We start from the raw sequence: 24488 nt of genomic DNA on the forward strand, positions 1-24488 counted from the left end.
CTCCCCCCTCCCCACCTCCCCCAAGAGTCTCCTCCTCAGAGAGCCTTCCAAGACCACCCGGTTTAGGTTAAATTATCCTATAACAGGCTTTCGAATCAGTGAAGCGATAGTCACAGGAGGGATTTTATGTTGATGTTTCCATCAGGTAATGCCCGTTTCCCGTACTGGGCTCTAAACTCTTTGTTAGCAAGGACGATGCCTGCTTTTGCTCATCACCAAGCCCCAGTGCCTGCAACTAAATGACGTGGTCGCGTTCCATGTAATCCATTACACTGGGGACTACGTAGAGAGGGGAGGGTGGCAGGAGCCCACTGGGGGCACATGGGGTTGCCCTCAGCTATTTAAAGCCAAGCCTACAAATAAAGGTGTCTCTACCAAGACTTTCCAAGATGACGGATTGGAAGGGCTCAGTCTTTTGCAATGGTTCCTATCCCTCAGGGGGCTCTAGAATTAGCCCATAATAATCTCCCCTTCTGTAATAGCCATCTCCAGGCTGCAACCAAAGCCATCCCAGCCTTCAAAATAGAACTTCAGAAAAAATGACTCAGAACAACTATAGACCCAGAGGTCAACAGTTTCCTACTAAACTGCTGGAGATGATTTGTAGCCATGGCAGAAATCGCCCAGTTGGAGACCAAAATGCGTGCTGAGCATGGTTTGTCCCATTCCACACCCTACACTCTGCACAGTAGGGATGGTGTTTTACTCTCCACTCTACAAGCAAATGTCAGTGAAGCACCTACTAAACACCTATCCCTGAGTGCTCTCAGGCAGGGGCTTCCGAACACCTTAGTCCCCAAGTCCATGTGAACACACAGCCTGGCGCCCACAGACTTACCATGTAAATAACCCAAAGCCAAAATGCACAAACAGTCCTCCCTGCCTGTAACACGCTTTCATAGTCCCTATGTCAGTACATTCCGTTTTATTTTTTCAGCGCTGTCATGGCCAGAGTTGTAAGAAACAATTTCTAGCCATCAGAAATAGAGTTCATATGTGTATAAAGTACAAAACCAGCAAAACACATGTATGCAGTTAGAAGTTAGAATAACGGCCCCTTTGGGGAGGGGACGGGAGGACTGAAAGGGGGCGCTCGTGGGGTGTTCTTGGTCCCATTGTTGAAACACGAAGATGTTCAGCTTCTGCAAACGCATCATCAAGCTGTGTCTTCATGACCATGCACGTTTCTGTACTTACATTATTGCACAGCGCAATTCCCTAAAACCACCGCAGTGGATACAGGATGACTACTCTGAGGAGTTTAAGATCTAGCTGGGAAAACAAGACAAACACTCCTGGAGCAATGAAATCTAGACTAGACGGAGTCAAAACAGAGCTGGGGGTACAAACTCCAGATACCCCAAGGCCCCCAAGTTCCACACACTTCATCTCTGCAAAGCGGTGTCTGACCGGGAGACCCTGGCTTGGGACACTCTGGAGGACATTCCCACAGACACCCTGGGAGAGTTCCAGCATAAGGAAGGGCTGTTTCAGGAATGAAGGTGTCAACAGCCCCTCACCCTGTCAATAAAAAAACTGGGATTATCACCCCAAAAAATGCAAGGTCAGGAAGCCTTTAGGGAGGAGGTGACGCTTGAGTCACCCTTCCTCAAAGACCAACAGAAGAGACAAACAGAAGAGGGACAGGACATTTTTAAAAGAGCAATGACATGGAAAAGTTTCAAAGGTAAATTCCCAGGAGGCGAGAATCCTGACGAAGGGGACAGGTGGAGTCAGAGGCACCTGGAGGACTGCTCCTGGAGTTGAGTTGACACAGCGAGAAAGGGCCCCGCTGTGAGAAGGGTACACGGCCAGAAGTGCCTAAGCAAGAAGCTTCGGGCAGCCGTGTGCAGCAGTGGCCTCTGGGTTCCCTTCCGCCCACTCCAAGTGGATATCCTGGACACACCATGAAGCCCATGCGATCCCTACCTGCTAGCCCAGCCAGGACAACCAGCACGGCCAGGTTGCCTCTCCAGCGGCCCTCCATCTCCGCATGTTCGGCCTCCCCCTGGGGAAACAAAGCAGGTGGTAAGAGTCTGGCCCTGATGAGCGTTTGCCGCTCAGAGCCGTGTGGAGCCCCAACCAGCCCCATGTGTCCGAGGATGGATTAGTCAGCTTGTCAGCATGGTCAGCGGCACCAGCCTCACCTGGGAACTTGTTAGAAAGGCAGATGCTTGGGCCCACTCCATACCTGCTGGGTCAGAGACACAGAGCTGAGCCCCACAGCCTGTCTAAACAATTAAAGTGTTCCAATTCTGGTACCTGCTCAAGCCTGAGAATCACTGTAGCATGTGACCTTACGCCCAAGCCCAGGTATAAATTATGGGATGCAGATGGTATACCATTACCTCTGGAGTACTGATACTGACCAAAATGTAGCAGCCTGGAATTCCTGCATGCATTTCAGTCATGATGCTTTCATCACTGAGAGAAAAAAAATCCTGCCTACAACACGTTTACATTCTGAAGGGAAAACAGGCAACAAAACAATGAAGAAATAGATCCTAAGCCTATTAGAAGGCAGCAAGAGGTACAGAGAAAAAAACAACAGGGGGCTGTGTGCGAGGGAGTGTGTGCAGGGGGTAGGCTGGTTATCACCTCAAATCGGGAGCTCAGAGGAAGGCTCCCGGAGGAGGTGTTCTCTGAACCGCAAAGCAGGGGAGGTGACACTATGTGGATACTTGCAGAACAGATTTCCAGAAGAGCAGCAGGTGCAAAGGCCCTGGGGTGTGACCATGCCTGGCACATCTAAGGAACTGCAGAGAGGGCTCTGGGGCTGGGGCAGACATAGGGGAGCTCAAGGGGAAGTCAGCCCCTGGCAGCACATGGGGATTCTGTCATGTACATCTCTTGCCCCTTCCTTTCAATCCATTTGCTCTTTGATAACCCTGCCCATCCTGCATTTTTCCTTTTTATTTTTTCCTCCTCTCCAAGACTGGCCTATCCAAAGCAGCCACCAGCACGCTTGGTCCCAGCGGAGCAGTTAGGGCTAAGCCACCCACTGAACACATCGTGAACTGTCTACAGACATTACAATAGCTCCTTCACCTCAGGGAAGGGTCTCTTTATTTGAAACGTTCTTCAACCACAGATACGTGGCGCACAGTGACCCAGGGGCAGCCTCCACCTTCGTGCTGGCATCAAACAGATTTCACAGACACGTGGGGGAGAATCTACCCCCAGTCCTCCAAAACATGGGGTGCCAGGTGCCATCAGAGCCCCATGGCCGGATCCTTATAATGTGCTGATGCAGCAGTCCAGGGCTCCAGCCCCCTCGCTCTCTTATAGGCAGTGGGAGGCAGACCCACAAGCAGAGGTACAAGACCTGGAATGGGCATCGGGAAGTACCTGCCACACCATGGCCTGCAGCACACTCTCCCACAGGTTACGGGGTACAACAGAGCAGAGGCAGGAAGGATCGCAGAGGCTCGGGCTGAGACCACATGTTTCAATTATGTGTGTTAGTCACAGCCCGTGAGAGGAGCCAGGTTTCCACCCCTCTGTTCTCTGATGTCTTTGGGCAGCTGATTCAGGGTGTGCACTACACCATCAGCACCCATGTCCAGACGTGAGGGTCACAGTGTGGATGCTGCAGTGCCATGGCATTGTGGGACCCCCCCTTGCAGCAATCCACAACAGACTGGACAAATCCCTAAAAACATGCCTCACCAGCAAGCCGCACAGCAGCTGCACACAAACCAAACTGAAATCACAGGGCTTCCGAGATTGAGTCGAGATCCCTAGTTATGAAGCCCCAAATAAATAATATACTAATTTTCAAGGTGCAATGAACACAACTCCACACGTCAATCGCCCCACCCGTCGTCTAGAGTACTAGACCCCAGCAGACGATGAAAGAGAAACAGAGCTGTCGAGCCATAAAAGGTGACACATGTCACCGAGAGCAATAAATGTGAAGTGTGGACCTAGCGTTATCGAAACCATGGCAATCACTGAAGGTCATTTAGGAAATACTTGGAGTCACTGATAAGCCGGTTGAGTCAGGTTGCTGACTAAGAGCTGATGATTCAGTAAAGGCTCTGTTCTGCCACCATCTTCACACACCATTCTCGGTCTTTCTCTGTAGGAAAGAACGGCTCCATTTCTAATGAGCGGGACAGAACTGGGGAGGAGGGGGGGGGGGCACTGTGGTGACATGCTGGGAGATACAGAAACCCAGCTGCGAAATGACTACAGACGTGGATTTGCAAGGGGATGGCATCTAAAGGGCGTGTGCAGGAAGGAACTGTCAAAAAGCTGATAGCAAGTTTTAACGGAAGTCAGACAAGGCCCTTTAATTAAATGAGGACCTATGCTGGGTAAATTGCAAGTTACTATCTCTATGGAGTAGTTTTGACGGGCCGCTGCATTTTAACTTCTCATTCATTTCACTGTGGAAGGCTTGAATCACCTACTTTTAGTTGAAAAACTGCAAAGTCTTCCTAAAATCTTAAGTCTTATTACATATTTCCCCATGTATAAGACGAACCATTTTTTTGAAAAATTTGGGGTCTAAAAACTGAGTGCGTCTTATACAGTGGCTGTAGATTTTTTTTGCTTGCATTTCCTGCTTATTTTGCACTTTTTTGTGTGCTCATACAGCCACTGTATAAGACGCACCCAGTATTTAGACCCCAAATTTTTCTAAAAAGGGTGCATCTTATACATGGGGAAATACGGTAAATTGTATGCAATAGATAGGACTTAACACGCCAAGCAATTTCTTAATGCCCCGAGAAGGCCAAATCACTGGGGTATCTGTGGACCCACCAAGTCAGCCATCTCATGAAGAAAATTGCTGAATCGGATAATGTCACTTAATTACCCCCACACACAAACACTTATTTCTGAATTATTGGTAATTGCTTGATATCATAACATCCAAAGAAGGCTGTCCTGCTTTCCGCAGTAGCAGGCACCCCAAATCCAAAAAGGAAGAAGTGCTTCTTACGGTTAGTGAGAGGGGCTCACTGCAACCCACCTGCCAAAATGAGACTACGCCAGCGCCCCCTCACCCCCAGTTCTCCAGCTCTGGGCATCCCTGTCGTGGGCAGTGCCCGGGCCCTGCCTGCCAGACTTGGGGCAGCCTTGGAACTTCCAGAGACCTCAGCAATTCTCCCTCCACAAGGCCATCTCACTAGGCATTTAATCAAATGGCGTTTAAAAGTTTGTCCGATGAACAGCGTGAGTCACAGTAATTTTCCAGCAGTGCGACCCTGACCTCCCAAATTCCAGCCAAGGATCAGCTTTCAACACATCCCTGAGAGCAGCTCACTGTGAAAGGGACACTCGCTTGATTAGAAATCGTCTCAAATTCCTACACTCGCAGAGCAGCCCGCTCTTTTAATTTTTAACTTCGTGGGAAGTTGGGAGCCAGAGTCTGTTTTCATGGCCCAACACTCTGCCCCGGAAGAACAGCTAGAGCTGGTGCCACTCCCAGGAGGAGCCCCAGTACCTGCGGAGAAATCCACTAGACAAACACCTGTCCGGGGAGCCACACTGGAGCCACCTCACCTCTGGCAGGTAGGTCTTCTCTTCAGGGCTTCAGGAAAGGTTCTCTGTTTCCAAAAGGTTTCTTGGCCTCCGTCCTCTCTCCACACAAGCACAGGAACAACTTCTGTCTGGCCACCAGAGAATCCTGACCCAACCTGAGCAGTCAGCAGGAAGTTCCTCACGAAGTGCTTCTGTCACGTCACAGGCCAGGCTGTAAACACAACACAGAGGTGGCCTCCGACCGCCACAGGCCCTCAGTCCCCGAAGGTGTGTGCGTTCCTGTGTGTTTCCTGTTAATTATTAGCCAGCCCCAAACAGCAGCCCAGGAAATCCGGCGGGGGCCAGGGAATGCCGAGGCCTCAGTCCCAGGGCTGTCCTCCTGCTCTGCCTCCAGTCCCTCTGCCTCCTCGGGTCCCTCAGGTCCTGCAGAGCCAAGACCCGGCTGGGCCCCGCCATGCTCTTCCACCAGTGGGCGGCGGCAGGCCCGTCTCGTCCTTGGACGGCCGCCTGGCCAACCTTGCTCCCTCTGGCCTCTGGCACAGGCCCGGGGGCTGGTGAAGCCGGTTCTTTCTCCCAGGCAAGCACTTCCACATGCACAAGAACAGGTTCTTTTGTGAAAGAAGAAAAAAAAAAAGACCCAAGGGTGAAGTGCTCTGGAATGTGGCCATCTTGAGCTGTGAATCACAGCTTTCCTGTGCAGCGTTTGCACAGAGCTGTTGGGAGGTTTTCGGCGGGCCTTCCATGCCCCAAGCCCAACCCCCAGAAGTAAACAAAGGACCTAAGCCTTTCGGAGTGCTGTGACAATTTCTGGAAAACACCATCTCCCCCAATCCTGACTGTCCTTGCTTATATGGTTCTTTTTCAATATCTGGCTTGTCTCCCCCAGTACATTTTAATCTTGTCAGGGGGACTCAAGGTCAAAGGTGTCTACACACAATAGGCACCAACAAAAAGTGCGGGTCATACATTTAGACCCTAAAGTAACTGAAAAAGAAGAAACTCTGTTCCTTCCAGGCGAAGGGGACCAGAATATGCCACTCCGAAATAATCACTTTGGCGTAAAGATTATTTTAAGCTGCAGACATTTGCCATTCAACAGATGCCAAAACAAAAAATAAGAAACACCTCAGAGTTTCCCTTTTCTGTCTAAAAGCAGCAATTTGGGGAAATGAGAGTGTGATAAATTTCCCCTCAGGGTGGATCTACTCCCAGAAGGGAGAACTCAAATAAAGCCAACTCCAGTGCTCGCTCTGGCAGCACAGATACTAAAATTGGAACCATGCAGGGAACAGCATGCCCCCTGCACAAGGATGACACACAAATTCGTGAAGCGTTCCATATTTTCTTTATAATTTATGTAAATGTCTAACCACTACGTTGTACACCTGAAACTAATATAAATAATATTGAATGTCAGCTATAAAAAAATAGTCATGGGGATATAAAGTACAGCATAGGGAATATAGTCAATAGTACTGTAATAACTATGTATAGTGTCAGACTTATTGGGGTGATCACTTTGTGAGGTATATAAATGCCTGATCACTACGTTGTTTTGTACACCTGCAACTAATAAAAAAATAAACAAAAAATACAACCTATTCCAAATCCCTTCTCCAAAGAGTTTATGACCCTGAAGATGGAAAGACCACTTATACCTGTATAGACAAACTTTCCACAAACTTTCTTTTCTCCCATCTGTCCTCTTGAAAACCTATTTGTCTTTCCTAAAGGGACCTATTTGTTCTTCCCATGAGAAACCTTTTCTCCCCACATTCCTTCCTTGACTAAATTAGGTATATAAGCCTTTAACCACTTAATGAGCCTGTTATTTCCTTTGTCGGCTCCCATATGCATGCAAAATAAACCTTTTTCTCTTATTAATCTATATTTTATCACTTTAATTCACAGGTCCCAGCCACTGACTATAAGAGGATAGAGAGGAAATTTTTTTTAATTGCTTACAAAGCCCTGTGCTAGGAGCTGATGAGAAAAATGATGAGCAAAACAGACAAACTCAGGGAGTCAATATATTAGTCCAGTGATCTCCCAAATCTCATGGAGTCACAGCATCTTAGTCATGTGTCCCTGAAGGCCTAGCATAATTCAAAACTCAAATAATTTCAGAACAACGAGCTACACGAATAGAAATCCAAGGCCCATAGAGCTCATTTTTGCCCTGATGTGCTCATTTATTTTCTCAGCTTCAGTCCTAATATTTAAAATATCAGCCAGCACTGGGAGTCACAGGGACTGACCTTCAGGGCACAATATCACCTCTGACTCTCCCTGCAAAAACTTCTAGCCTCAGCCTTAGCCTCAGGACTTTAACCAAAGAATATTGTTAGAGCTTCCAGAAATCTTTGTTATATTAGAATAACAATGAGTGTGTAGGGGAGGGAAAAAAACAAAACCAAAAAAACGTTTCCTCTATGCCCCTCAGTTTCACAACCTGGGCCCTAAAAATTAAACTGACAAAAGACAGATGAAAGAGAGAAAAATCAGAGATTAACAAGAGTTTATTAACATGTGCAGCACTCACACAAGCAGAAGAAAACCAGTAAAGAGTAACTCAAAGGGGTTGACAGAACTCGGGCTTATGTGGCATCTTAACAAGACAATAAATCTATAGAGAAGTGACACGACAAAGAAAAAGGAGTTAAGGTTTCTTGGGGTGGCAAACTACAAGAAGGTGAAAATATAGGGAGGCTGATGGAAGACAGCGGCTTTGGGAAGGTTTGTAATGTAGATTCTGATAAGCGTCTCCAATTACAATCCTTTCGCCCCCGTCTGGTACAAAAGAGGGGAGGGCAGAGAATTGGTTTGGAGTTGGCTGTTTCCCAATTATTTTCAGCTTAAATAATCCTCACACCAAAGTGGCATGTTTTGGGGTGGCATGTTCTGACCCCCGACAAGTGCCCTATAACAACAATACGTGTATAATAACAGAAACTACTCTCAGAAGTTCCGTACCACGTGCAGGGTACCCCTGCCGGCCCGGGGCCCAAGGGATCCTGTCCACCACGTACTGAGACACCATCCCAGGCAAGAGTGGAAACACAATTTACAAGCCATTGGAAATGCAGCTCTGAAACTGCGCAGTCCTACTTTAGTTTTTGCTCTTTTGGAATTTGGGAGACTTGCGTTATTTCAAAGTTTGAGCATACAAAGAGGTTTCACTAATATTTTTAGCCTAGGCTATTTTAAAATCACAAAGTTCAAATTTACATAAAACATATTCACACTGTAATTTCAGTTGTGGTGAAGGCTGTGAAGGAAGCTTTGAAGAAGGGGTAGAGTTGGGGGCGGGGGCGCCTCCCTGAGGAAGCTGGCTTGCGCTCAGGCGTGGGGTGGGCACATTGGGAGTGAACTGGGTAGGAAGGTGGAATGCCAGGGGGCCGGAGGGCTATGCCCTGAGGCAGAGGGATCAATGCGCACCTAGGCAGCGCCCTAGCATGTCGGGTGGTAGGAAGCCAAGTGCTCCTAAGGAAGTTAAAGAGGTTTATGGGACCTGAATGCAAAGAGGTGGGGGTGCAAGGGGTCTTAGATGAGCCCAGAGTGGAGGCAGAGTGGAGGAGGTTGGCTTTTGTCTTCAGAGAGAAAAAGCAATGTCAGGAAAAGTGGTTAAAAAAAAAAAAACTTCGAAATGGGCAAAGAAGGCTATGGGGTTATCTGGTTTACTAGGACCTGAGCTATCTTTGAGCCATTGAAAACTCTTCAGTGTGTGGTGGTGAATTGTATGTGCCATCTTGACGGGGCCACAGGATGCCCTGGGATCCGCTGAAACATTATCTCTGGGTGTACCTGTGAGGTGTCCCCAGAAGATGCTACTATCTGAGTCAGTAGACTGAGTGAAGCCGATTTGCCTCCCCAGCATTGGTGGGTCTCATCCAATCGCTGAGGGCAAATTCTCTCCGCCTGACTATTGGCTGGGACATCACGCTTGTCCTGCTCCTGGGCGTTGGATCTCCTGTTTCTCAGGCCTTTGGACTCAGGCTGGAACTTACGCCATCAGACCTTCAGGCTTGGACTCGGAACACGGCACCAGCTCTCCTGGGTCTTCACCTTGCAGACGGCAGAACCCACCATGGGACTTCTCAGCCTCCATAATCATGTGAGCCGTCTCCTAATAAATATATGTCTCCTGTTGGTTCTGTTTCTCTGGATAACCCTGACTAATTCAAAGTTGTAAGAAACTAATCGTAATACAAATGACTCTAGTACATAGACATGCACATGAACTGTGTCTGGTGCCGAGGCAGCTGACTTTCGCCGGGCTTCTCACTGGGGCCGCTGGGGCTTCCTTGCAGCATGGCGATTAGGCTGCAAGGCCAACTGTCCCATCAGGCAGATGGGAGCTGCTCGTCTTTTAAAGCCTGGACTTAGAAATTGGCATAAGAAGCTACAACAAATTGAATGGCCGAAAACAATACTCATTTATAATCTCACGTCTCTGTAGGTCAGATGTCTGGGCTGGTTTGGCTGAGTTCTCTGCCAAAATCAAGGTGTCAGCCAGGCCTGGGTCCTTATCTGAAGGCTCTGGGAACAAATCCACTGCCAAGTTCATTCGTTTTGTGAGATAAACTCATCTGCTTGTGGTTCTAGGACTGAGGTCCCCATTTTCTTGCTGCCTGTCAGCCGACAGCCATGCTCAGTTTTTAAAGGTCACTCACATTCCTTGGCACGTGGCCCCCTCCATCTCCTGAGCCAGCAACGGTGCATCAAATCTCCCTTCTGCGTTCACTCTCTGACTTCCCCTAGCACCGTCAGCCGGAGAAAACTTCCTGTTTTTAAAAGTCCATGGGGGTAGATAAGACCCACTTGGATAATCTCCTTTTTGTCCTGTAACATAACGTAATCTTGGGTTCCACGCACACTCAGAGTGGTGAGGGTATATAAGGATGGGGACTATTGGGGGTCATTTTAGAATTCTTCCTTCCGCAGTCACTCCCACTGTATTTTACTGGCCAAGGAGTCACAGAGTCCAGATTCAGGAAGAGGGGGCTTAGAACCCTCAATGGAGGAATGCCAAAGAACGTGGGGGTCATGATTTAAAACCACCTCGTCCTCAAATCCTTTTGGTTGTGAGGAGAGGACACGAATGGAAGAAGACGACCTGTGTGTACAAAGGCATCCTAGACAAGCAGGCTCCCAGCCCTGGGCCTGGGGTGTCAGGTGTCAGCTGTCCTCCAGGTGACAAGCGGCCTTGTGAGGACAATCTGATTTTTGTCACTGGGCAAAGAGTGGTGTTTGCTGATGGGTGAGGGGGCTTTAAAATGTGCAAAATCTTTTAAGAGCTGCCATTAAATTGGGGGATTTTTCTGGTGGTACCCTGGCCCTAAGCCAGGACTTCCTCACTTAGTTACTGCCCTTCGCATACACTGATTCAATTCACACACTAATTCAGGTCACACACTGATGGGTGAACAAAAAGCAAAATAAAAGTGGCCCTTGGAAGTGAACTTAGGTTTTTAAAAGACAAATAAAATGGGGTTTTTTGAAAATGAATTCCGGAGCATGAAAAAGTATAAATTGCCTTTGGAACATCATTGTCTAATTTCTTCTGTTCTATTTTTATTGCAGAATTCTCATTTTAGGCATGTCAGCGTGGCTTGACACATCACAGGTATGCATGGCTGAGAACCGATCACATTGTCCTTTTTTGGCAATCAGTACTTACACGAGAGCTCACAGCTGCTTGGTAAATGAAACGCCCTGGGTGTTAGTGTTGGCTCTTTCTTGCTAAGGATGAGTGTTAAATTTACTTTGACTTCAGATATGAACGTCCATCATACAAACCATTATGGGTTGAATTGTATCTCCCAAGAAAGGTATGTTGAAGTCCTCACCTGCAGGACCTCAGAATGTGACCTGATTTGGGGACAGGGTCTTCACAGAGCAGTCAAGTTCCAATGAGGCCATTGGGGTGGGCATTTATCCAATATGACGGGTGACCTTATAAAAAGGAGGAATTTGGACACAGAGACAGATAGAAGCAAGGCAAAGTGGAAAGACACAGGGAGAAGGCCTCGTGAAGAAAGAGGCAGCGACTGAAATTGTGCTGCCATAAACCAAGAACATCTGGGGTACCAGACGCTGGAAGAGGCAGGAAGGGTCCTCCCTACATGTTTCAGAGGGAGCAGGGCCCTGCCAACACCTTGATTTCTTACTGGCCTCCGGAACTGTGAGGCAATGACCTGCCTAAGGCACTCAGCCCTGAGACACCAAGACACCAGTGTTGGCTGAACTTACTACTTCCACCAGCCACTGAAAATGCCGCCATCCTATTAACCTTTGCTGCTCCCATATCTCTCGGGTCCCCACTCTGTTTTATTCACCTGGTGTATTTGCTTCAAAACTGCAGTCAGAGTCAGTGGGTTGTTTGGGGTTCTTACAATAAACCATGGAGATCTGTATTTAATATTACCCTGGACTGACTTAATATTACCGTCACTTCCCTTCTTTGTTTAAGTATCTGTTCATTTTGTGGATTCTCCTGGCCAGGACCTGCTGGCTGACCATGCAGGGGTGTCTACTTTCCCCATTTGCTGTGCTCTTGTCATTCCACGGACCGCATTGGCTATTTCTCGCTGCTAACGAAATGTACCTTTGAGGTCTTTGTCTTCTGAATTCAGGGACGACAATGTGTTCGTCTTTGTATCCCCAACAAGGCTTGATACAGTGTCGCGCAAAGCAGGCCTCATGAGAAGCTACTGGCAAGCCCCCACATCCATTTTCCCATATTCTAATACCCCCAAATCCTCTGCAGCTAAGCATGGCTGCGTGCCTGGATTCTGATCAACGGGACATGCGCGACTAGGTCCTGCCTGTAAAGAGAGGTCTGTTCTCCTCTGGCCCTTGCGCGCCTTCCTACTGGCTACAAGTGGCAATGAGCCACCATAAGCCACACCCACAGGTGGCAGAGCGAGCAGATAGAAGGAACCTAAGCCCTCAAACTTCTCTCAAGTGCAGGCTTGGAGGACGTGCAGGCTTTTGCAGAGAGAAATAAATTCCGACTTTGTTTAAGCCACTGTTATTTTGGCCTCGATAGCAGCCAAACCTATGTACTCACTAACACAAGTGGACACACAGATAAGAGCCAGAGACCGTTAGGGAAATTCAGGATGCACTGGGCAAAGTTGTGGTCCTCGGTAGTCAGAAAGAACGGGAATCTGAGGTCACACATGGTGCGAGTTACTTAACCTCTATCAGACTCAGTTTCTCTCCTGTAAAACAGTGCTATTAATATCTACCACATGAGGTTGCACTGGATTCATTTTGATATGTTTGTAAAGTGCCAGGCACAGAACAGTGGCCAGCAAATGATAAGTATCACTATAATTAAATATTTCACATACAAAAAAAAAGTTCATTAGAAACCTAAGTTTCATTTTACACTCTAGTGTTCCCCTCTTTACACCTGGGACCACGACTTTGCCCAGTAAATCCTGAATTTCCCTAACTGTCTCTGGCTCTTATTTCTGTACCCACTTAGTGAGTACATAGGTTTCGCTGCTATCGAGACCAAAATAACAGTGGCTTAAACAAAGTCGGAATTTGTTTCTCCACGTGATGCCCGCAGTGCTGTTCACCAAACTTGGGGTGTCCTGCCTTCCAAGCACATGCGTTTTCCTGCCCCCTTTGACGTTAGGTGTCGCCATGTGGTTTGATTTGGACCTTGAAATATTAAGCATAAAAGATTGCGAGCAGATAAAAGGAATCTGAGCCCCCAGGCTTCTCCAAAGCGAAGGACATGGAGGCTTTTCCACAGTTGTCATGGCCACTCTCCTGTCCTGGCTGTAAGCGCTAAAAGATGCCCTTCACGCTGTTTCCTCTGCACCTGCTCTTGGCAGATTCACTTGCCAGCTTCCTTTTCCATTTACAGGGTTTTCTAAAAACAGCCCTTTACAATTAGGGTATCTCAGGGCAAAGCCCAGCCCATCATCTGCTTTTATAAATAAAGCTTTATTGGGACACAGCCGTGCTCATTAATTCACATGTTGTCTGTGGTTACTTTTTTGACACAACAGCAGAGTTGATTATTTGTGACAGAAACATATGGACCTCAAAGCTGAAAATATTTACTATCTGGCCCTTTACAGAGAAAGTTTGCTGACCTTTGTTCTATAAATTCAGACTTTTTAAAATGAGTGTGACCTTTCATTCATTTCATTACCTTTTCTAAGGAAATAGTCAGAAATATGCACATAGTTTACATAAAAGAATGTGTAGGACAGTGTTCATGATAGATGATGGATGGCTAGACAGATGGAAGATAGGTGATAGGTAGGTAGATAGAAAATAGATATAATAGATACAATAGATAGATAGATATAGATAGATAGATAGATAGATAGATAGATAGATAGATAGATAGATAGATGACAGAGTTTTTTGTGTCTACTTGGATAGGTCAACATCCCCAGTAATTAAACACTCACCTAGGTTTGCTGAAAAGGCATTTTGTTGGTGTGATTGACGTCTATAATCAATTAGATTTTTTAAATGTTTCTCTGTTCTTATTTGTATATTCCAAGGTTGCTACCACGCACACACTTCGTGAACTGAGAAAGCAAGGCGATTATTTTGTAAACACTAACCTCCTTCCAGCTCTCCAGCAGCACCCACACACCCCCGACACACATCCGAATATCCCAGCATCATCACCCCCCAAACTCACAACAACAGACGCCCTTTAAGCCAGTCCGACTGGCTTGCTGCTTGTCGCGTGTTTATTTTCCCACATCACTCTGATTCCCTTCTGGTCCTTAGAACTCTTTCCAGAGTGTTCTGAGAATAAGCGTCCCTGCTCCCCACTGGGAAGTGTCATCTGGTTGGGCAGTGGGACCAAACCACATTATTTATATTTAATGCTGCCTCATTAGAGCCGGGACCTGACCCTATTGGGAAACCAGTGTGGACCATATGGGGAACGGTGCCACATTTTTAAAGCACCTGGTTATTTTAATCATAAATTAAAACCTCATGGATTTAGATTTTTTAATTTGGAATTAATGATACGATCAAACATGTAAATATTTGAAACTATCCTGAATCAAATCAACAATGCAAATAAGATACCAGGGTTTACTTGTAGAGGGTATAGTTTTTAAAGGACTTCATTTAATCAGTTATTGGCAGGCAAATCCTAATTACCTACAATGAGCAATAAAATTTGAATGGTGTTCCAGCTTTAGCTAGTATATGTACTTGAAAGAAAACTAACTTACTGAATTAAATCCATTTTGAAAACAGAACTTCCACCTTCGTATGGGCCTACCTTGTAATTCCTACCTATGTGGGGGCTTGTCACTGGTGGAAGGTGGGGCGATTTCTGTCCCTGTACCGGGCACTGCGTGGGGGCTGTTTCTACAGCCTCATTTAATTAGCTCAACAGTTGTGAGAAGTGGCTATTATTATACCCATTTCACAGAGACTAAAACTGAGGCTCTAAACATTCATTATGCTGCCAAGAACCATGCCATCCGTAAGCCAGGGGCTTTGCCTCTGACTCCAAAGTCTCCCATGTTCTTTCCACTCTACTGCACTGTCTCTTAATTAGAATATTTATGATAAAGTTATGAAACTGAATAAAAGAAACCTCACCTAAAGTGGAGTCAGGATGCCAGGAGGGGCTTTCACACTGGGCCTGAGGTTGAGCCACCGACTTCTAGAAGGCACGTTTCGAGGCATCTCCTGGTTCACAAACCTTCCCGTGAAACCCACCCTCCAACCCACGGAAGTGGGGCTTTGGCAGCCATTGTTTTCTCCCTAGTGACCTGTCTTCTGCCCAAAACAGCAGGTGGCAGTAGGGACAACTGACCAGGGCGGGTGACCAGAGAGTCCCTCCCCTGGGAACTTAGAATTGGGACCCAAGATACTAATTAATCTCTGGTGGTCGCCTGAGGAGGAGATGAAAACCTGGGAGCTTAGAGGGTCCTGACAGAAGGAATGAGGAAGATGAAAAGGAGGAAAGGGGCATGGAGGACCAGAACCACGAGGAGAAGCAGGGACCCTGTGGCCTCAACAGGAGCCTGGCTTCCCGGTGGCCTCCCAGCTCCCGACTCTGGAACCCTGCCGCCCACGTGAGCGTCATGTTCCGGTTCTGAAAGGCCCTGAAGCTCCCATGTGCTCCCGGCAGCCCCTCAGCCTCCCTGTCTGCACGGCACTATCAGCACTGTCATCCTCGATGACATTCAGTATGTGGCCCAAAAACCATGGCACCCACCCACTGGGTCCGCCCTCATGTTCAACATGGAGAAATGCTGCGTTATCATGAATTCACCCCCAGAAGCAGGTTTCTTTGGAGACGACTTCCTCAGGAAGCCTCCCCCATAAGTGAACTACTGGATCATGCCATCTACCTCCCTAAATGTCAGAGCCCCCCATAGGAGGACCCTCCCACCTGAGCTGCAGGGCTCCTGCTGTCACTCGGGCCCCTCCGGGTTGGCTTCCTGCATGAGTCCTGCCCTGCAGCCGTGAAGTGTCTGCTGCAGTCCTGCTTTGGGGACATGCCTGACGTTCCAGTCTTCCTGGACGTCCCCTCTGTCCCAGAGGACGGAGCGCCCAGGTGACTGTGCCTGTCCTCCGAGGTCTGTCGCCACCTAGTGGCCAGAAAGGGCTAGTGGCGATATCGTGCCCAGAAGGAAGGTGGCCCTGTGGTATTCCCCCGGGACCCACTGGGTGAAGCAGCGTTATCCACGGGGCCCCCCACAAGAATCAGAGGACCCTTAAAGATGAGTGGTCAGAGGCCACATAAGTCAGAGAGCAGGAGGCTTCCCTCTGTCAGCTGACAAGCCACAGAGGACAATTCAAGGCTGACCCTCGTGGCCACCGCGTTTGCTTGGTTCAGCACCTCTCCCTTCCTTGGGGGGCTGCCTGCCCACCATGCCACCGTGACAGGTGTGGACTGACCGTTTCCTCCCGTGACTGCTCATCAGGCCACAGCAGACTCGCCCGGGGGTGGACACCGCCCAAGAGGGTCATGCGAGTTTCCCCGAAGGTTACGGTCAGTCTCTCTCCCGGGTTGGAGAAATGCCGACGGACTGGGGGTCGTGTGCACTGGAGCTGACCTTCACGCAGACAGGAGGGACTTGGGGGTCGGGGTGAGGGAGGAGAAGCAGGAAGGGGTTGCAGGTGTCAGGCTCCAGCTGTGCCTAAAGCCCAGCCCTAGTTCTATCCGTGGTGTCTGGGAGTCACCCTGATATCCTTATAATAAGTTGCTCATTTTTGTTAAAATGATGCACACTGGATTTCTGGCACCGGCAACTGACCAAACTTGGTCCTAGAAGTTGGTAGTTCAAGCTCAGGCCCAGCTCACAGCCACAGACTGGCCTGCAGCCATGCTGGGCTGCCCACAGACATTGGTCCCTTACTGGGGGGGAGGGGGCCCTTAGTGTGTCCCCTCCTCTGGGCCACCCTGTTGGTTGGTGAGCATGGCTCCTTCCACAGTCACATCGCTGAGCTCTGTATGTGCTGCTCCAGGCTTTACACCCACTGGACAGCACCCAAATTTCCATCCTGGCATTTCTATATCGCCATGTGAAAATCTTCTCGAATCTTCCGGCCCCTTCCAGTGCCTGGGTCTAGTTCTTCCTATGGCTCTACTATGCTTTCTGCCCTAAAATTCTGCGAAGGTCACTAAATTAAAAAACAAATTGTGCTGTTAATAGTTACAGTCCATACCTTCATACAGTACACAGTCCACACCTACAGATGTAGTTGGAAGTAGAAGTACAATTAAATAGCTCGGGCTTCTGCCTCTCCACCCAAATGTGTGCTTCTCGGTCAGGAGTGAATTGTGGTCACCAGAGGTAAGCCGTGCAGTTAAGAGCCTGCACTTCGTTCTAAGCAAGAGCTGGTTTCAAACATCAATTCTGTCCTCACTGTCTGTATGATCTTAAGTAAGTTACTTAACCTCTCCAAGCTGAGTCGCCAGATTCAGGGGGAAAAACAAACAACAAAAATAGACCATCCACTTAAATTTGAATTTCAGATAAATACAAATAATCTTTTAGTATAAATGTCTCAAATATTGCATGGGATATACATATACTAAAAATTATTCATTGCTTGTCTGAATATATGGGACAAACAAATAAAAAAAATATTTGTTGATTATCTGAAATGAACTGGACACACTATATTTTATCTGGAAAAACCTTCAAGCCCCATGTCTTCATCAGTAAAATGAGGCTAATATTAAACTTACTTCTCATGTGTTTACTGTCGGATTTTATGAAGGAATGCATGAAAGCATTGCACGTCACAAATGCTCAATATATTATAATTACTACTCGTGCATGTAGGTTTGCCTTTGACAGGCTTACTTTATGCCTGTTTTCTCTGGGGAATTATTAATAGTTTCCCATTTTACATTCCAAACTACCCAAGTTTGGATAATATATTACATTTTCATCCCAGGTACAGGGATCGAATGCTTCTATAACATACAATTATCTGCGTGAAGGTTGAAATGTTTTCCTTATTTTCAACCACCTGATGGCACTGCAGAGCAAGGAACTGAATGAGAAAGAATTGTACATACAATTTTACTTTAATAACATCCTTAGGTTGGTTCCCTCCCCACCCACAACACACACACATTTCATTTTATTCAATGAGATTGGATGACTCAGTAATTCTAGGAATGCTCACCCTAAAGCTAGAATACAAAAAGAGACGGTAAATAAGTCTAATTATAAAACCAATGAATGATTATCCTCCAGCCATATTTTCTTCTTGAATAAAATGAAACTGTTTTTCTACTTTCATAATTGAGACTAAAATTAGCCAGAATATTCTTTGTACTCTACAAGAGCAGGGATCTATTTTCTTATTTGCTTACAATGTATCTTTAGTATGTAGAATAATTCCAGGCGTAGATAAGTGCTCAATGGATACTGAATGAATGACTGCATGAATGAATGGGCTGATTATTAAGAAGATAAATATATGGACCTCTGTAGCTTAGACTGAAACTTTCTAGAAGTTGGAATGATGTGGCCCAATTGAAAACAAAAGTTCATATTTATTTACATTTAGAAAGGCCTTTACAGCACCATAAGACATTCATCAACTGAATATCTTAAAAGAGGGAATCAAATGCTCTTCTTGGGAAAAAGAGGTCAGCTAGAATAAAAAGCTAAAATTTTCACCAGCTCTAATTCTGCTGACTCTCCCCTTGATAGGAAAATAAAGGGTTTTATTTTCCACTTCCAACAGGGAGAAAAACACATTCAAGGGAGATGCTAAGACCCAGTGTTCAGGAGACAGCGTGCACCAAGCAACAAACTGGTCAAAGGTAAAAATATTTTTCCAGTCCAGTGCACCAAGAAGAACATTAAATAACTTTTCAGTTCTGTTAATAAATGATACACCAAAAAAGCACCTCAACAAATGTCCATCAGCAAAACAGAAGAAGCATTTCAAACATTGAGTTCTATTTGCCTCTAGAAATTTAACAAAAAAGAAAATTTCACATGATAACCACGTGTGTATGGTTTAGTACAAAAGAAATTCGTGGTCATAATAAAACACTCCTACATTACAGGAATATCCACGCTCACTTCCCAGTGGCCGCTGATTAACGGAAAGCAGGTGGAAGGCGCACTTTAAATGTCAGCGGTCAACACCAATGCCATCTGGTATTGATTTCTGAAATACAGGAAACATTAAAATCTAAATTCATCATTGAAACAGAAAGTTCTTCATGAGAAAGGATTGCTTAGGTATTATGACACCTTCCCGGCATCTGAATCTGTTCTTTTTAAGGGAACTTGCCTCACCCCATCCTTTCACCTCTCAGCAGTACATTTTCAACAACACTCTCTGGAGTCTATATGAACACACAGCCCACCGGAAGTCAGGAAGGCAGCCCTGCAGAGAACCCATCTGGTTTTCGCAGCCAACTGGCCGAGCCGGGGGTTAGGTGCACACGCCTGGGAGCCAAGCTTTGGGCTACATCACGTGGTACTAATTCAGGTTCTTTGGAGGCTAACACACCTAACTCTGGGTCACAAGCAAAATGTGGGGGACCATCAGACAGCAGAAAGAAAGGATGGAGCTGAGAACTGGGTTTGGAAGAAGGACTGGACTCTAGTGTCTACACAGCTGGATTTCTCAACCCTCTAGTTCAGGCCCGGTCAGTGGAATGAACATGCTCCCACCTCCTTTTTCCATCCTTCAATGATTCCCTTCAAGGTTAAGGTCCCGGAGAGAGTCTGCTTGGGTCATGTGCCTGCCCCGTGGCTCGAGCTGGCAGAACGCCTCAACTGACAGCCGTTGGGGGAGCAGTACTTCCCCAGAAGGAGATTCAGTGTTTTTAAGAAGTAGGAATAGATGCTGGATAAGCAATATAACCAATGTGCTGAACTCAGGGAACCATTTTCTCTTTCTCCCCAGAGGCTTGTCGGCTCACAGAGTGACAGTCCTAGCCTCTTGCAAGGGCTCTGTAGACACGTGTACTCTTCCTGAGCCTCTCACATGTTCTTCCCCACAGGAAGGGGAGAGGTTTAGGGAGAGGGGTCGGGGAGACGTGAGCTGCCTGGCCCTGCCCCACTAGAACATACCTGCAGGCTGGCCTGACCCCAGGGCGCCTGTGCACTCTGCACATTCCTGTCCTCTGCTGGGAAGCTCGTGACACCTATAACAGCACCCTGGGACACATGGATTCCTTGGCCTGTGGGGTAAGAGCTATCACAGTGGGAAAGGCCAAGTGACAACTTAGGAAATTGAGTTCAGGCCAAGACAGTACATCAAAATCAATATTCCCAGGGGAAATGACAGGCCTTTAAGACCACTGCAAAGTGCAGTGGACCCTATCATCACCCCCATTTCATGCATTAACTGGGCCATTTCCAAGTCATAGAGATTTGGGAAGGTGAAAGTGAACTCCTGCAAACTCGACCATGCAGTAGCCCGAATACAGCTATTGTGCAGATGTGGTCTCTTTTCTAGAGCCGATTAGCATTGCTGCTCGTATGGTAAGCAGCCATTGATCGGATGAGGGCATTACTTTCCATCTTTACCAGGAAGGAGGGTTAGCAGTTTGTATTCACGTGGGATGGATAACAGTTTTTACTTATAGCTCCGTCCAGGGCTGTGTTAATTCTCCTGCCCTCTGTCTGGACCATCTGGACATCCCTGAGAACATCACATCGGTCCACAATATAGATGGCATGTTAAGCAGCCTGAATGAACAAAAGGACCAAGTACATCGGGGTCTCCAGAAGGTGGGAGAAAACAATGCTCTGAGGATCCAAGGTATCAGCAAATTTTTACTGATGGGTCTGGGACTTTACTAAATGGTCTGGGGCTTTCTGAGACAGCCCCTCTCAAGTAACGGATGAATGATTGCATCTCCTACCTCTGACTTCTAGGAAGGAACCACAGGCCTGAAAGATCACTCTTGGTTCCGGACGTAGCATGTTGCAAACTTGGGAATATTTGCTCAACATGTTTACTCTGTGGCATGGCTGGGGCAGCTCGCCGTGAAACCCACAGAAGGAACTGGCCCTGCAGGAAACGCAGGCCATGGAACAAGCGTGCCTGTTGCTTCGCCCATACCGCCTGGCAGGCCCTGACCCGTGTGCCACTTAAGACAAACCCCAGCAGGAAAATCACAATGCAGACCCCTAGGCCCCTAGAGCAAGGTCATGCCAACTGCAGCGGAGAAAAAGATACTATTTGAAATAAAGTTTGTCCCGTTACTGGATCCTGATAGAGACTGAGGAGTTGGCCGTGGACACAAAATGACGGTGCAACTGTAACTTCCATCATGACATGGGGTCTGTCAGGACCTGTAAACTCATAAGGTCAGACAAGCAATCAGCAAAGAATCCTTATAGCAGAAGTAGAACCTATGGAGCAGGCCCCAGCAGGGCTGGCAGGCACCAGCAGGTGGCCCAGACCCCCACCCAGGTCACTTACCACTGTGACATCCTTCAGTTAACACCTGTGGTCCATTGGGTATGGGCTGCTCCTTATTACCTACTACAGAGGAGGTAAAAGTTTAGTTCATAGATGATTCGACTTGCTGCGTGGTGCTACCTGAAAATGGACTACGCTGCACTACAGCCCCTGAGTACTCAGGGGTGGCCCTGAAAGACGTGGTGATAGCATTCTGACCAATGAGAAGGCGTCCAAACAGTGCGTTGGTCATCTGTTTGGGCCAGCAGAGGTGGCCTGAGATTAGAACATATCTGGTCTCGTGAGGAATCGTGAATGGCTTAGCTCAGTGTTGAGTGGCCTGGAGAAAGAAGGGTTTGGGACTAGGGATAAGCAGGTCTGTGGATGGTCCTTAGGGAGTGGGCACTAAGTACAAAGACCTGTGTGTGCTGTGGTAGCCCCTGCCAGACAGTGTTCACCGTGGAAGAGACGCCAAACAACCAAGTAGGTGGAATGAGTCCCCCAGCTGAGGTCAGCCCTCTTCGTCCACTGACCACACCTTCTCATTCATGGGCACGTGAACAGAGTGGCCGTGAGAGCACAGGAGGAGGCCATGCCTGGGCCCAGCACTATGGGCTCCAACTCACCATGGCTGATTGAGCTGCAGCTACTGCTGAATCAACCTGCAAGCAACAGAGACCAACCCTGCACTCTCAAGACGCTACGATCCTTTAGACGCCAAGCAGCCATCCTGGGAGGGAATGACTCACCTTAGCTGGCATTAACTCACATGCTGGGGAGTCTGCCCCAGGCAACATCACTAACTAAAGGCTTACAGAATGTTAGATCCACCAATACGGATCCTGCCATAATACCGCATTGGACCCAGGGGCCCACTTTACAGCGAAGGAAGTTTGACAGTGGGCAGATGGCCATGGGTTCACTGGTCCTATCACATATTGCTCCACCCTGAAGCTTCTGACCCAACAGCACAATGGAACAATCCTTTGAAGGTGCGGGTAACGTGTCAGCTTGGAGATGATCCCCTGTAAAACAACAACCAAGAACATGGTACTGTGTCCCCACAGGTATTACATATCATCATGGGAATCCAGTGAGGAAGTAACATTGGCCCCACAGCGTCACTCCCAGTCGCTCACTTGGGAACTGTGCGCCCCATCATTGCAACTCTGGCCTCTGCAGAAAGAAGCCCTGCTTCCCAGGGGGGACTTTTTCCTTTATGGGACACAACAGCCTCATTAGACTTTAAGTTATGGCTGCCTCCCTGGTATTGCAGGTTCTTTGTGCCATGAAAGCATCAGGCAAGGAAAGGTATCACCATTCCTACTATCCTGGCAGGAACAATGGGCCTTAATTGCTTAATCATAAAAAAAGAGGAAGAATACTTTGGGCACACATGTGACCTTTTGGCATCTGTTGGCATCTCTCTTATCCAATTTTGACAGTAAATGGAGAGGTGCAGAGCCATGATTGAGGAGACGCTGGTGACTGGGGACTAAAACTCTCCAGGGATAAGAGTCTGGGTAACCCCCCCCCACTCTAGACCTTAGAGATCTAGACCCAGAGGTGCAGCTGAGGGTCAGGAGAATCGAGACTGGGTAGTAACAAGAAACAGTCATGTCCCGAGTCTACGTCAGTGGGACAGGAGTTTGTCCTAATACCCGCCTTACTGTAGGTTTCTCCAGGAAAGGGGCCAACCAGAATCCCAGAGGAGCTTCTCCCACTTAGGGGGAGCTTATTATTTACTGCAAATTGGTCCAAGTAATGCAACTGGTGGACTGTGGTGGACGCAATGATATGTTGGCCACCACCTGCCCTCAGTTCAGGGCGTACATGCCCTCAGATGCCAATGTGTTTCCTGCTGATGGCTCACAGCTGAGTTCCTCTTCAACTGTGTCCTTGACCAAAGGGAGCTAGCTACCTGACCCAAGGTTCATCCCCTCCCTAGAGGTAGCCCACATCCAGTGACTCATGGGTGCTGAATGCAAAGGCCAGCTCCCTTACTTTATAATTCAAGGCATCTCTGAAATGTCATCCAAGTTTCAGAGTTCTCCAGGTGATCAGCTGATGACTCAGTGGCGTCTGTGTCATAGTTCATCTTCTCCTTCTCCCAGTCCTGTTATCACTCCTTCATAGGTGTTGCTCCTGAGAGCCCCTCGCCCCATCCCCAATCACCACTTGCACTAAAATCTCCATCTCAGAATCTGTCTTCTGGGGATCCTAACCTATGACCACTAGGTCTAAAGTCTAGACCTTGGAGAGGTGGCAGATGACGGAGCATGAAGATTCAAGTTCAGGCTCAGGCCCAAGACACATTCTCTCAATCCTATTAGCAAGCGAATAAACTAAAACAGTTTGATGTCTATCTGACTCTACTTTTTGTTTTTTAGTCATTCAAAATAAAGAAGGGAAATGCATCTGAGAAATCCCAACACACCAGATTCCCCCATTTACTAGTTGAGCTCATCCAGAACAATGATATATGTAATAATCATCTACAACCCATTCAGTTGTTGTTATGAAATGGTATAGTCAGTATAAATTATTTAGCGCAGTGCCTGGAACCTAGCTGGAGTGCTCGAAGTGTCAGTGTCCCCAATCCACAAAACTCAGGTGAGCCACAGGTGTAACATTCCTTATTTTTATGTGTTTGTTATGTCTACATTTAATTTCTGTCTCAAGCTCTTCCCTACCCCCTCTTAGCAGGACAATCGTTGACAATTTAGGGTCAACTCAGCTATGTCTGGGTAAACTCCATCGAGTTGGGGTGACTTCCGTCCTCCCTCATCACAGGGTGGCATCACGTTTCCATGGGTCTCAGCATCTTGGATGAGTAGGAGCGTCTGGTGCTCAAGTGTCCTCCACCAGGGCTGGCATCTCTAAGACATACGATGCCTCGCTGGGTCTTGGCTGGCATCATCCTGAGGTGGCTGTGTTCCCTCTGGTCTCTGATGGTTTGGACTTTGTGCTTCTCCGTGGCAGACTCACTGGTTAAGAGACTAGCCTTCCAAGTTGGTCCTGCATTTGCCTCTGAGCTCTGCTCTTTTTTAAACTGGAAATTTTTGGCCATGCTTTTGAACCCTCTA

General features: G+C 47.5%; 1 protein-coding gene and 1 long non-coding RNA gene across 3 annotated transcripts in view; one reads left to right on the forward strand and one right to left on the reverse strand.

Annotated features, from left to right (window-relative positions):
• IGSF5 (immunoglobulin superfamily member 5) overlaps positions 1–14030 on the reverse strand; it is a 48414-nt gene extending 34384 nt beyond the window's left edge. Inside the window, exons 1-3 of one of the 2 annotated variants that reach the window (XM_019655765.1) lie at positions 13935–14030; positions 5515–6101; positions 1930–2008 (exon numbers count right to left, since the gene is read on the reverse strand). In XM_019655765.1, the coding sequence (XP_019511310.1) occupies positions 1930–1987 (58 nt within the window). In that variant the 5' untranslated portion in view covers positions 1988–2008; positions 5515–6101; positions 13935–14030. Of the gene's footprint in view, positions 1–1929; positions 2009–2147; positions 2213–5514; positions 6102–13934 lie in introns of those variants that run through there. The other variant, XM_019655764.1, reaches the window with a different exon arrangement.
• Positions 5274–12490, forward strand: LOC109389851 (uncharacterized). Its single transcript, XR_002125470.1, has 3 exons — positions 5274–5523; positions 9475–9607; positions 11077–12490. It is a non-coding gene; the product is annotated as an uncharacterized LOC109389851 (long non-coding RNA).
• Positions 14031–24488: the final 10458 nt, after the last annotated feature.

The sequence above is a fragment of the Hipposideros armiger genome, unplaced genomic scaffold (genome assembly GCF_001890085.2).
Source record: "Hipposideros armiger isolate ML-2016 unplaced genomic scaffold, ASM189008v1 scaffold_246, whole genome shotgun sequence".
Taxonomy (NCBI): domain Eukaryota; kingdom Metazoa; phylum Chordata; class Mammalia; order Chiroptera; family Hipposideridae; genus Hipposideros; species Hipposideros armiger.